Below are 13121 nucleotides of genomic sequence, written 5' to 3' on the forward strand. Positions count from 1 at the left end.
CATCATCATCATCATCATCATCATCTGATGATGATGATACGTGGTTGTCATCCTTAGAAATGTCAGACTCGTCGTCGACATCTTCGACGTCGGGAGACAGAAAATAATTTTCAATTAATGTATCCCAAACGTCAGCGGCAGCGGCACCATTTAAATTAAAGTCGGCTAGCTCGTTCAACGCAGTTGCAACCCAGGGCGGATCCAGCTTTTTGAAAAAGGGGGGGTCAAATTTTTTGGTCCTGTTAAAATTTCATTGACATTAAATGCACAATAACAAAAAACAAAGTAATAAAAAATAAACATATAACAATTGGTATTTATTATGAGTAAAACTCAAACAACAAACCCTTTGCCGGGAACAATAGGAATAAGCAGCCTCATGTCTGCATTTGCAGTTTTAGTGATTGAATAAGCAGGCAGGGAGGCACTAGTGTTATGTGTGAATCGCCCGATTCGGTAGCTTTATGTGCAGGGTAACGGCTAGAATTCAAATATAGTAAGGGAGTGGGGGGAGTCGGGTAGCGGACGTGGTCGTGAGCACACGGGCGCGCGTGCGTGTTTGTATAATTTTTTGTATAAACATGTTTGGAACATTTTGAAAAAATGGATGCTCTCTGGTACATATTCTATAACAATCTGAGCATTAATTTAGCTCATGTTGAGTTTAATATATAAAATAATAAAAATTCTCAATGAGTTTACACTAATTTCAAAAATTACCTTAGGAGCAAAATATAGTCTGAAACCTGCCAATTTGATGAAAATTCTCATCTATATGCTCATAACTCGGTCATGACGAATTTGTTGACAGTGGGACACTGAGGATACTAAGTACTACAACAAATTTCAGTCAATAAACATTTCGGCATTTGTAACATTAGAAGCTAAACAAAATGATTGTTATCCATATGACGCGGTTTAACACTGCTAACGGTTTAACACTGCTGATTTCAACCAGGGTGACATTGATAGTGGAGTACGTAGTTAAAATTCAGTTATGGGTGACGAAATTTCAGGCAGTGACACTGATGGCAGCTTACTGGTAGAGTATGCAACTGGAAAACATCTTCCGTTTGTTCCGTTCTATAAACATTTGGCAGATTTGTTCATAGTCAATATACATGTTGTGGGCACCCTCACCAAACTTGTCTGAGTGTCTGGAGCATGCTGACATCGACATTTTCCCAAACATCCGCACCCTGTTGAGGGTGCGATGGGTTGGGATGATCGACTGTGTGGTCTCACAGTGATGAACATGAAGAAACTTCGCAATCCCCTTGTGTGACCACCTGTCCACGGAGTTCCAAACTTGGTTCAACCCCGAAAGCAGAAAAGGTGTTAATATTCTTGCTCTACTTCCCGCTGCCATCACAAAGACCGAAAATAGTCAACCTATCGTGGAAGGTTTAATGTACTGGGAGGAGGATATGCCAAATGTTTCCTCACTGCGATCCGAGGTGAAGGAGTGTCAACGCTACTGGAGAGGCAGGGAGGCAGTCCAGTCTTTTGAAGAGCCTTGAGTCATTCCAAACCATCATCGCCTTTATTGTCACCAAAAATGTTCGTGAGAATGTCCGCCCAATAGCCTCCAAGCTGCAGAAACGGGATCTGGACATCTATCAGGCATATGGTATGGTAGACAAGACATGTGAGCGGAACACTGTTATGAGACAGGAAATAGATATTGAGTATGGGCTGTGGTATGAAGATGCTACACGCTTAGCCACATCTCTAGATACATCCATTTCAGTGCCAAGGGCACAAAAGTCAACCCGACAGATTTATAGGGCCAATGGTCTCAGTGAATCTCCGAAAGAGTACTACCTCACTAAAACGACAACGTTTTCTGGAAAGAATCATAGGGCAGTTGGCGCCAGATGTCAAGATTTTGCATTGTGCAAGACCAGATGGGTAGAGAGGCACACATGCTATGACGTATTTTACGACATGTATGAGCTCATCTGTGAGTGCTTTGCAGCTATACTGGACCCAGCCAGTCATCCAGAAATCTATGAGAACAATTGGGCAGGCAGTTGGGACCAGAAGACCAGGACAAAAGCGCAAGGACTGTCGAGGCCGTGGCCGTGGCCGAGACAGATCGGCATGAAACAGATCGGCAGATTGGATGAGACAGATCCATGAATTCGCCGTTGAAAATGTTACCATTTTCGCAGCGTCTTTGCCACGCGTGTACTGTGCGTGTACTACGTTTATGGAGATGTTACGACGCTTGTCTCACTATCTTCGCGACCCCAACGCGTTCTCACCGCGTTCCAGGTCAGATCGCCGAACCTTGGCGTTTGTTTTGAACATGCTCAAAACAAACGCCGTGACTCGGCGATCATTGGCGACCATGGCGACCACACCACGATGTCTGGCGTTTCCACCACGATTATACCACGCTTATGGCGACCTTGGCGCGCTCTGGGCCCATTTTCAGTCGCCGTAGCAGCGCAGTAAGGACGCCACCCCGGTGTGACGGGGGTTAATATCCGGAACATGATTGACACGCTGAATGCTGTGTTCCTGTTCTTTGACCTGTCTCCTCTGGTAGCTTGTTTCTTCGGCATCGGGTTTCTACTCAGCAAACGCACAACTATACAGTTAAAATTTCCGAAAATCTGACCAGCTTATATAGTCGCCGTGAGAACGTGGTAGAAACGCCGTGAGGTCGCCGTGCAGTCGCGATACACGTAGAAGACGCGTGGTAAGTACCCCATGAGCGTGGTGAGAGCGCCGCGGGAACGCCGGTGATTGCCGTTGCCAAGCCCATAGATCTCAATAGAAACGCCATAAGCGCGGAGAGGTCGTGGCGGGCGCGCCGTAAGAAACGCGGTATGATCGCACAGGTCGCGATAAGAGCGCAGTTTTTTTCAAGTTTGTAATTTGTTGGGACGTACTTTATCTAGCGTTGTGATCAGGTTTGCCGGCGACCTTGTACATTTTCTGGTCGCCGTATGGTCGCGGATGGTCGTCGTCCAGTCTGACGGGGGTATAAGAGGGTATAAAATGGCCGAAGCGCGCTTAAGTACATGATTAATCTAAACACTCGTGCGTTTTTAGTTTTTGCATTAACACAAACATTGCAAAATATCACAAACGACCACAATCATATTTGTAAATGTTTATGTAAACAGAAACGCACCTGTGAATTGAAGTACGATGTTAGTGAAGAAAATTATAGATCAAAAACTTAGAATAGTCCTATCCTACCCATGTTATAAAAGGGCTGTTTATAAATTATATACCACTTCTTATCTGATCTCAATATGGCGGCGGGGACTTTCCGATATGGCTTATAATAGGCGTTATTCTATTCAAGTTTATTTTAGCACATTTAATACCGGATAATTATAATTTTCAGTCATCGAAATTGATTGCAATATGTAGGCATTCATAGATAGCTAGCTATTTATGGAAAGCTTAACTTAAATTAGACATTAATTATGCTACAAATTAATGGATTTACAGTTAAATATACGTCATTCCATCGCCTAAGTTACTAACTAATGTAGGCTGGTCCAATAGTACCAGTCTATAACACGTGAAACAAAACGCGAATAGTGTAAATTGTGTCGTGACTAATAATAATATATAAATATAATAATAATAATATAAGTTAAGCGGCATAATTAAGCAATGGCGCCAGCCATTAATATTAGTGAATACACATGGGCATTTTCAATCTAGTTTTTATTAGTTTCTAATTAAAGTTGACCGAAATTAGTAACATAGCCTAATCAAAAACCCGACATGACTGAAAAAATGCCTGAAATCTATGTCAGTGCTCTCCTTTAACTAAGCAGATATATATATAATGACGAGGCGGTATTTTTGCTTCCCTACTCTGGTGTGAACTATACCTGTAACAGCAGGTGTGAACGCTGAAAGTTGAAGGTTTCCTGCTGCATTACTCCTTATTCATAGAAAGATTTATAGACTAGTGTATAACCCACAAACATATCGTGTCTCCATGGAACCTTCATTAAATAGTTAGCAGAAATTCCTCACAAAATGAATATGATGCGATGACATAATATTATGATGCGATAATGAGAACTGTATATGATTTCGTGAATATAGATGTTAAAAGTGTACTGAGTGTAACTCAAATTTCTACAGAGTTTAGAACATTTTCCAAACGTCTGGTTTACAGATTTTTAGAAAGGGTCTCCTTAGAGACGGGAACCATCTTAATTCTCGCTCTCACATTCTCGCCTTCTCTCTCTCACGCACACGTACACGCGCACGCACGCACGCACGCACACACGCGCGCGTGCACACACGCTATATCTCTCACGTTATTTCTCTTTGTTCTTACCTTAGTAGGATACGTGTCACAAGGGCCACAAAAACTGACCGAACTATTCTTTCTGGATAGGTCTCCCCTGCTGGCATCTGCATAAGAAAGAAACATTCGTTCTTGACGGCAGTCTTGTAATGTAGATGTCAACGTAGCAGGTTTTGTTTGCGATACAGTCTGTCTCGAGAAGAGACTTCTCAGAGGCATTTCACACGTGGTGATGCAGAGTCACGGGTGGTTATATAGATAGATATATGCAGGCAGGAGCGTATACATGCATACACGTATGTGCTGCTCAATGTGAGCAAATTAGGCTTTAAGCAGACATTGGACAGTTTGTAATCAAATTCCCTTCAACGTAGCAACAGCTTTTGGTGACATTGTATTGGCAAGCGCAGACATGCAGTGTTAAAGATTTATGAGCTGCTCCAATATTCTGCTGGATTACACGTGGAATTGTGTTTGGTTTGCCAGAAATTGTCACATAAACGTGTTTACTAGCTGCGTTCAAAGAGCCTTATAATGCGGCGCATGCAAACCTCAAACAAATCGTTTACGGGTCACATGGCACACGCAGGCACGCGCATACACATGCGCACGCACGCACGCGCGTACGTACGTATACGGAGGCACTGTGAAGTATTACGACAAATTTCACGTAAAAATATTTACATTCCAAACTACAAAACTGAGAAATCTAAATGGTCACCCCAAATGATTGTAGAAATGGCAAACAACATTAATTCTGGCAGACCACTAGCATGAAATTGTTTGAGTGCGTTCATCCTAACGCCCGCATTTTTTTGACAACCGATGTAAGAAAGGTATCACAATAGTAAACACGTTGTCAACTTCCCTGCTCGTACACGCAGGTGTTTATAGATAAATGATTACATTCACATTTCATTCCTTCACTCAAACTGCATAACAAAGCTGCCAGAACATAATCAGATCTTATATTTTATCAAAACGAACGATAAAACGCATTTAAAAATTCATTACTTGTGTAAAAACGAAAATGTTTTCCAAACTTTAATAATTCAGTATTTTGCACGGTCGTACCATTCATTGTGATAAAATTGAATCCAGGAGCGAAGAAATTGACAGCAGCTCAGCTGAGATGCGTTATAAGAAGCGGATAATTAGAGATACACGCGGCAGTACTTAACCGCGCTAAACCCGTTCCAGGGCCCTGGCGTGGTAGCCTGACAACTAGATACGGTTACGCAAGTGCTTTCGTCTCTGCTGGGGATGACTAACGATCTACTGGATCCCCGATCCTCGACGCTTCAACTGCTTTCTACGTGGTTTACATTTAAAAAGCGTCCAACCTTTTCTTACGGCCGCCACTGAAAATGAAATGGTCTCCTATCCAAAGATGTCATTCCCGTGGGGACGCGTTACTATTGTTCACACCAATTTGAAGCCGTAAATTCTCAGTTAATGCCTATCCTAGTAGTGATAAATTCAGAACTCTAGGACATCTCTCATCAGATGATTCCCAAGATAGAAGACGGAGATTCAGTTACGAGGGAGAGATCACCAGTAATAAATCAAGACGACCACCCGCCTGTTGAAAGAAGACAGTCTCCTGTTAAATCCGCAGTTAAACGAACAAAAAAAATACACCCAACCTTGTCGTGGAAAAGAATCAAGGCAATGTAGTGTTATGGTTAGGGTTAGGGTAAATACCCAGAATATGAGACCTACCACTTCAACCTGATTCCCGTGTTCTGCAAAAATATTTAAGACAGACTGCCGCAGTAAAAGCAAAAATAATCATCTGTGGTAAACGAAACGAACGGCACATCGCACGAGATCGAATCATTGAAATTGATTGAAGCAGATTCATTCAGCGGAGCAGCACGCATGCATTATTAATATCATGAAACTATTATAATATATGCACAACGATTAAAAATAACGGTTCATGAAACGAACACTTTGTAACATTATAATCCTATGAGAGCGGCTTGCTATTGTTTGGGCAAGGTTAGGAAACCGTACGGCGTGGCTCTGCATATATAATAGGTATCGGTGCAAGAGTAGCGTGATAACTCATAGACACTATAGTCGGTCCACACATGAAGAGAACCCCTCGGCGACACAGAGTGAAACATTTATATGTAGACTAAGACTAAAACAATCACAGTTATAAAGTAAAACACGGAAGAAATCTCACAACAATTAAGCTACATTGCTTGAATGAATTCATTGTGATGTCTGTCTGTCCGTCTGCCAGTCTGTCTGTCTGTCTGTCTGTCTGTCTGTCTGTCTGTCCGTCCGTCCGTCTGTCTGTCTGTCTGTCTGTATGTCCGTCCGTCCGTCCATCTGTCTGTCCGTCCGTCCGTCCATCTGCCCGGCCGCCTGCCCGTCTGCCATCCATCCAAACAGAGAATGGAAAAGGGGGAGAATGAGGGGGCGAGAAAGAAAGTTGCTAGTTTTATATGATGTATATATATTATATTCCATATAAAACTATTCTCATTCAATTTTACTATCGTTCCACATGCTCCGCCGATACTGCATCCTTATCATTTTTCCACCGCTTTTATTCTTATTGCCCCATCTGGAATTCCTTTTGTCTGTTTCATAGTCCAATGCTATCTTGACTTATAATTTACAGGCGACGGCACGACACTTTCTTTTAAGAATGCGCTACTTGGCAGTAGATGATAACGCATACACTCTGGAACGTGTGAGAACGATCCATTTATTGAGGCCTTGCATCTGTAACAATCTATACCGTCATTGGAGGCTACCCGCAGACCGACTACGCCGGTTAGCCAATGTATAACTACCCGATAATGCCTCTACAGCGGCCGATACGCATCAATACATTGACCGCGTTTCCCCGTCACGTCTTTCGCAAGAGGAAAAAAATTCGGGTAATTTTGATGAAAATATACATATCTATGAGAAAGCACAGGGGAATTGTGACTTTGAAAATTTTCTTCGTTTGTGCGTCTGAGCGCACTATCGTCCCGCGTCGCAGAAGAACGAGCCGCGGGGTCTATCCCGTAATTACTATCGCGCACGGGGCTGCGTTGGCCAGCCTCCGCGAATAATTAGCTAAGAACAACAGTCAAGAGAGGTTTTCCCGCGAGCCAACATTCAGAAAAATATGCAGCGAGATGCGCCAACGCAAATTGTCGTGTGCGCGTGTCCCACGGACCACTGAAAATGACTCGATCGACTAGCTCTGAGAAATCTATAAACGGTGGCCGATAAGTGCCACTAAAGCTTGTCCTAAGGCAAAATCGAACAAAGCAGATAGCGTTCTTGATACAACTCGAACTCAACAACGGCTACATATACAACCCCCTATATTACGCATTGCAATTGCCTACAAAAATTAAATACAATAACTTAAAAACTTTCCATTGTAGATATATTCTTATCACGGTATCTTGTTTAAACCAAAAACCAGACAAATATGGTTCTTTTAATACTGAATTATATTTCTATACCACTGAATACCGTCCTTGTACGTATATTGCGCATGTGAGTGTATTGCGATTGTATGTGTGTGTTTCATGCATGTATGTGCCGTCATAAAGAGGAAAATAGGATACAAATGTGGTATGGTTTCTTTGAACGTCATACGCAAAGGTGTTCGTCTGCACTGATATTCTGAAATGCATGTAACATTGCGATTGTTTAGGAAATACGACACGAAAAAGGTATAAACTGATCCTATTTCACAGATATATTATGAAAGTATGCAACCTTCGCAGTCGCAGGGAAATGTGAGTTATGAGGCAACAAATCTGGTAAAACTCAAATTACGCAAGAACAATTACGCAGCGCGTCTCTGCACATCGGGGACGACATCAAAAAGAGCAAATAAGCGCTTAATATTAACACGTAGTCCCATATAATGAACTCACGCACGCGCGTGTGCAAATGTTAGATTCACTCCATTCGCTATGGCCGGGCGATAGACTGAAATAGCCCGACCATAGAATAGCGAGACTAAATAGTCTGAATATAATATGCTAATATACTGAAAAAGCGAGACAACCATTAATACGCAGACCTCGACGTATGCCACGACCGTTTCTTAGAGATAAGTCTGAAAGTATTGTAACTGTGAGCGAAAACAACGCGAAAATACGCTCCATATTTCTGACAGCGTGAATGCGACTGGCGAGTGCGTGGTTTCCTACAAATACGCGTGGCGATCGTATCGGATTACCACATATCCCTCCCTATTCACTCGCGATCACTGCATGATGAAAGAAATCGCGTGTGCATGCATTTCCCATCGCAACGACGAAGCATATGATTATAGAGCTTAATAATAATTATTAACTTGCGGTGACAGCAGAATCGATACCGTTTTGCATAAATGTTTAAACGGTCGTGCAAATATGCAGCAATGTATAAATTAACTTACATCATTGTAGTGGAATTAAGATCAATGCAAGTATAGCATGATCTGTTTCAAATTAAGTATTAAGTAAAAAATCTATATATTTATTGCAGTCTGTCTGACTATCTGTCTAACAGTCCGCATCTGTCCGCATCTGTCTAATGTCCGCCTAAGTACTTATAAATAAACACAAAAATCGGAATCGGCGAGCATCCACGCACGCACGCACGCACGCACTGCATTCGCGAAACCTCTTTCTCATCGCAATTGTTCGTCATCACTATAGACGCCGGCTGCCGAAGCAACCCGCGTCTTTCTAATGGCAGAAGAAAGTGTGCTAAGCGCTGCCTGTGGCACATGACAACTGGCGAGTAAGTGCCAATCACGCCCGTGCTAACAACCCGCCAACAACACGCGGCTAAATACAGGTGGCGGCTAGCATTACCCATCGCATCGCCCCGCGTGTTTTGTCTAACACTGAAAAAAACAGCGCCGGCGGTACTCTCTCGGTAAGTAGTAACGCATGCTCTTGATGAGGCGGATCTAATTAGAGCTGAAAGCCGCTGCCTTTACGGCGCAAGCTATCCCGAATAAGACCGTGCAGCAGGCAGCAGACCTGGCCACCTGTCGCTCGCTGACGACCTGTTGATTTGGGCTTCAGGCATCACTAACGCCAGCGCCGCAGCTCCGGCCCCACACGTGCGCGATTCTGCTGAAAACTTTCCCGGTTATGTGAAGACTGCTCGCTGACCTTGGGTTTGGCATCGAGGATGCATCTTCTCGCAATGACCCCCATATATCCGGAATGAGAAGAGCAGAGCTCTAGAGAGTGCAAGGGCGTATGAATTTGTGCTGCAATCGCGTACGTGCACGACGCCCGTGTTACACTAACGCCCGTTAAGAGAAAAATGGAATCTTTCCCCTGCACCCGTTGACCCTTGACCTCTAGTTTTAACCTGCCGACCAGACGTTTTCTTTTCGGATTGCCCCAATACATGCCGAATATGAACACCGTACGTGACGCCGTTCAGAGTGTGCCGCTCGTATTGACGGATGGAAAAAACGAACACTCTTTCTATTGTCGTAGCCGCACCTGATCATGTCAAGTAAGCAAACACAAAACTGTTTCTATAAAACCATATAACACGCATGCGGACAAGTCTATGTGAGATATAACCTGTTCTTCAATAAGGACATCAGCTGGCATGTTTGCTATCCAGAATATTTCTCGAGTGTATTCTCTTCTAAACATCTTTATCGGAGATAAGACCAACGTGAACGATTCAAAATGATTGTCTTGAAGCGTCTCGTTGCTTTGAAGCGGGACTTTTTTGCATGACCAACATGATTACAAATTCATATGTCGACTTCATACAGCCATCTCTGGCTTATCCTGTGAAGTTCTATAACAGATAATTGTTAATGTGAACTAGAAGAGGTATGAATTAATGAGCCTGTCGAATCTATGCAGCCACCTCTGGCTCATGTTCCATTGCAGATAATTGTTAATGTGAACTGGAAGAGGTGTGGAATGACAATATAACTAAATATTTGAATGTCTGCGCTAGTTCAACTGGAACTAGGTGCCATAATATTACTTCAACATCCACGAAAATAGGAAGAATCTATAGCCAACACAAACTCACTCTCCTACTAACGTTTTAAACATATAAACCCGCATAGAGGAATCAGACATAGAATGTTCTTCACATGAAATTGGTTAGACAGCAGACAACGAAGGGAATAAAGGACCTTTAACTATGAGACGCTGCTTCGTGCCTTCACCCAAGGGTTACGTCAAGAAACATACGAAATACAAGTAGGTTTTGGCCCTTGCTAAATGTTGCCGACGTGGGTGATTGATGTCACATGTAATCAATTGAATGCCGTAGAGAGGGGATATACGCACTAGCACGCTCGACATTGACGACGGCACAAGCTGAGAATTTCAAATCAACTACGCCGCAGGGGTGGGCAAACTGCGGCCCGCGGGCCGCATGCGGCCCTCTACGAGGTTCTGTGCGGCCCGCGGAAGCCTGCAGCAAATAAAAAAAATAAAAAATAAAAATCAATAATAAAGCAAAATAAAAAAAATCAATAAATTTTTGTGAAAGTAAACATGTTTGTGCTTGAACCGAGTCACACTTATTCAGTGTCATACAGATTAGTGTTCAATTGTCTCTGGGTTCGCTCTGCAACGCCATTTCAGCTAATTATGGTCCAGAGATAACGCCCTTGAGGCGAAACGCACGTATTATCTTAGAGCGCACCGCCCGATTTTAAAAGGAGCGGCCCTTTGACTTTTCATGGCTCACTGATGCGGCACTCGCGCTGAAAGGTTTGCCCACCACTGAACTACAGCATGCAACAACGCCTTGCGAATCGCGTCTATCGTCAATTTCTTAGAGAGTACCACGAATTCTACGTAAATTAGTTGGGGACCAAAAAATAATTAAATGAGTCATAGAGCGAATTACCAGTGCATACGGGATTGGCTGCAGTGTAAAGCAATGGGTGCAGCGGGGGGGGGGGGGATAGAATTGAAATTTTCTGGCTAACTGAGTGTAATTCATTTTAGACATATAGATTTCGGTAGCAAATGTTATTACGAAGGTTATTCTTGTAAACATACGTAAAAGCACAATATCCTCTTTCGCACTTACAAATTGGCAGGTCGCAAATTAAACAGGTTTGTTAATGCCCCGGCACAGTACAGAACTAGACAGAGTGCACTCACGGAAAGTGCATACCTCCGCCAGCGACATACGCCATACGCCATACGACTCACGAACACACGAATAAGCCAAGATATACGGCAGCGTACTGACATGTACACGCTGGCTTGCTGGCTTGCTGCTCGCTCACTCGTAGCAGCCGCTCGTTGCTGCTGCTCGCTCACATGTAGACGCTGGCTGGCTCGCTGGCTGACGCGCTAATATCGATCGCGCGAACACACTAATACACTAACACACTAACACACGAACACACGAGAGCGAAAACATAACCTCCTCCAACTCCGTTGGGCGGAGATAACCATGCACACACACGCACGCACGACGCAAGAACGCGCACAAAGATATTTATTCAATTCATTTATTTATTTATTATTATACGTGCTTGTTTTACTAGGGCATACAGATAATTATAGGAAACGTGATTTGGCAATTTCAATGAGCGAGGGAGGAGGTTTTTAAATAATATGTTAAATATGAACAAAACAGCAAAAGAAAAATAAATGAAAAAAGCCTATATGCATGGCCTATTAAATTTTTCTCGAGTGTTTTTAGCGAAAAATCTTCAGATGACAAATGAGCATTGTGGAACAGCTAGAGTTATATTTCACTGCCAATAAAGAACTGTGTCCATCGTACACACGTGTTGTGTGCTAATTTTTTGTGCACACATCGCCAAAGTGTGTGTCAATTTCGCGAAATACAACTGTCTGGGTTGCTTGCATGTTGTACACAACACTTCAGCTCCTAACCACCCGGAAAGCAATTTTGTCATCATCTCCCTCGGTGCTATACATTTCCTCCTATAAATACTAATGATTATGCGCAAAAACAGCTGTGCTGTTCCTGATAGAATTATATGAACAAAACACATCCATGTAAAACGTGCAGACTAGCACAAACGAAACAAAAGATGGCGCGAAGGAAGGACGGCGGCTAGCGTTTTTTTCCCTAGGTCGATCAAGAACATAGGGCTCTAGTGAGCGCTGCTATTGGTTGAGCTTGTTTCGCCGCTCAATAACGTCACAGGGTCGTAATATTCATAGCACATCCAAAACTCATAATTCTAATATTCTTCAGTAGCCGAGCGAGTACAGCACGCAATTGAAGGCTGAAATGTCGGTGGATCGAATCCCATCCGTTTTTTAATTATTTTCCTGTTTTCTGTATTTTTCTATCTTTATCCGTTTAACAATTTTTTTTCCAATTAACGCAAATATTTACATGATTTATTTACAACAATTTAATAAATACAATAAATTTTTACAACAATTAAAAATTTAATTTTTTATATTTTTTTAAATAGGGTTTGGGTTAGGGATAGGGTTAGGTTCACATGCAGTGAACGCACCATAAAACAGGAGTTTGGGGCACGTGATTTGTATCAACCAATGGCAGCGCTCAATAGAGCCCTATGTTCTTGATTGACCTAGGAAAAAAAATCACGCCGGTGGCTAAGAAATTACAAGTAACACATTATTGCTAAACACGTAGTGTACAGAGTTTCTTTAGTGAGGGTAAGAGGGCAACTGCCCGTCTCTATTTCTGCGCATAATGAAAAAATGAGGTCAAGTGTCAATACTCCATTATTTTAGCTGAATATCAGGCGAATTTCAACGTACATGTTTGACACACATATTTACACACGTCTTCGTCTACGCTTTAAAATCCGCGCGGAAATTAATTTTTTCATATGCAGCATCTTTCGTGC

At 42.7% G+C, this 13121-nt stretch overlaps 1 protein-coding gene across 5 annotated transcripts in view; it reads right to left on the reverse strand.

The window, feature by feature from the left end:
• The window catches only part of LOC106810077 (trafficking protein particle complex subunit 9-like), a 207241-nt gene that overhangs the window by 124219 nt on the left and 69901 nt on the right, over positions 1-13121 (reverse strand). For all 5 annotated transcript variants that reach the window (XR_001393953.1, XR_001393956.1, XR_001393950.1 and 2 more), the window contains one exon: positions 4322-4398. Coding sequence is in view for 2 of the 5 variants with exons in the window: in XM_014813362.1 (XP_014668848.1) it covers positions 4322-4398 (77 nt within the window). In the remaining 3 variants the exon portion in view is untranslated. The remainder of the gene's footprint in view (positions 1-4321; positions 4399-13121) is intronic.

This window comes from Priapulus caudatus, unplaced genomic scaffold (assembly GCF_000485595.1).
Source record: "Priapulus caudatus unplaced genomic scaffold, Priapulus_caudatus-5.0.1 Scaffold16, whole genome shotgun sequence".
NCBI classification, from domain to species: Eukaryota; Metazoa; Priapulida; class Priapulimorpha; order Priapulimorphida; family Priapulidae; genus Priapulus; species Priapulus caudatus.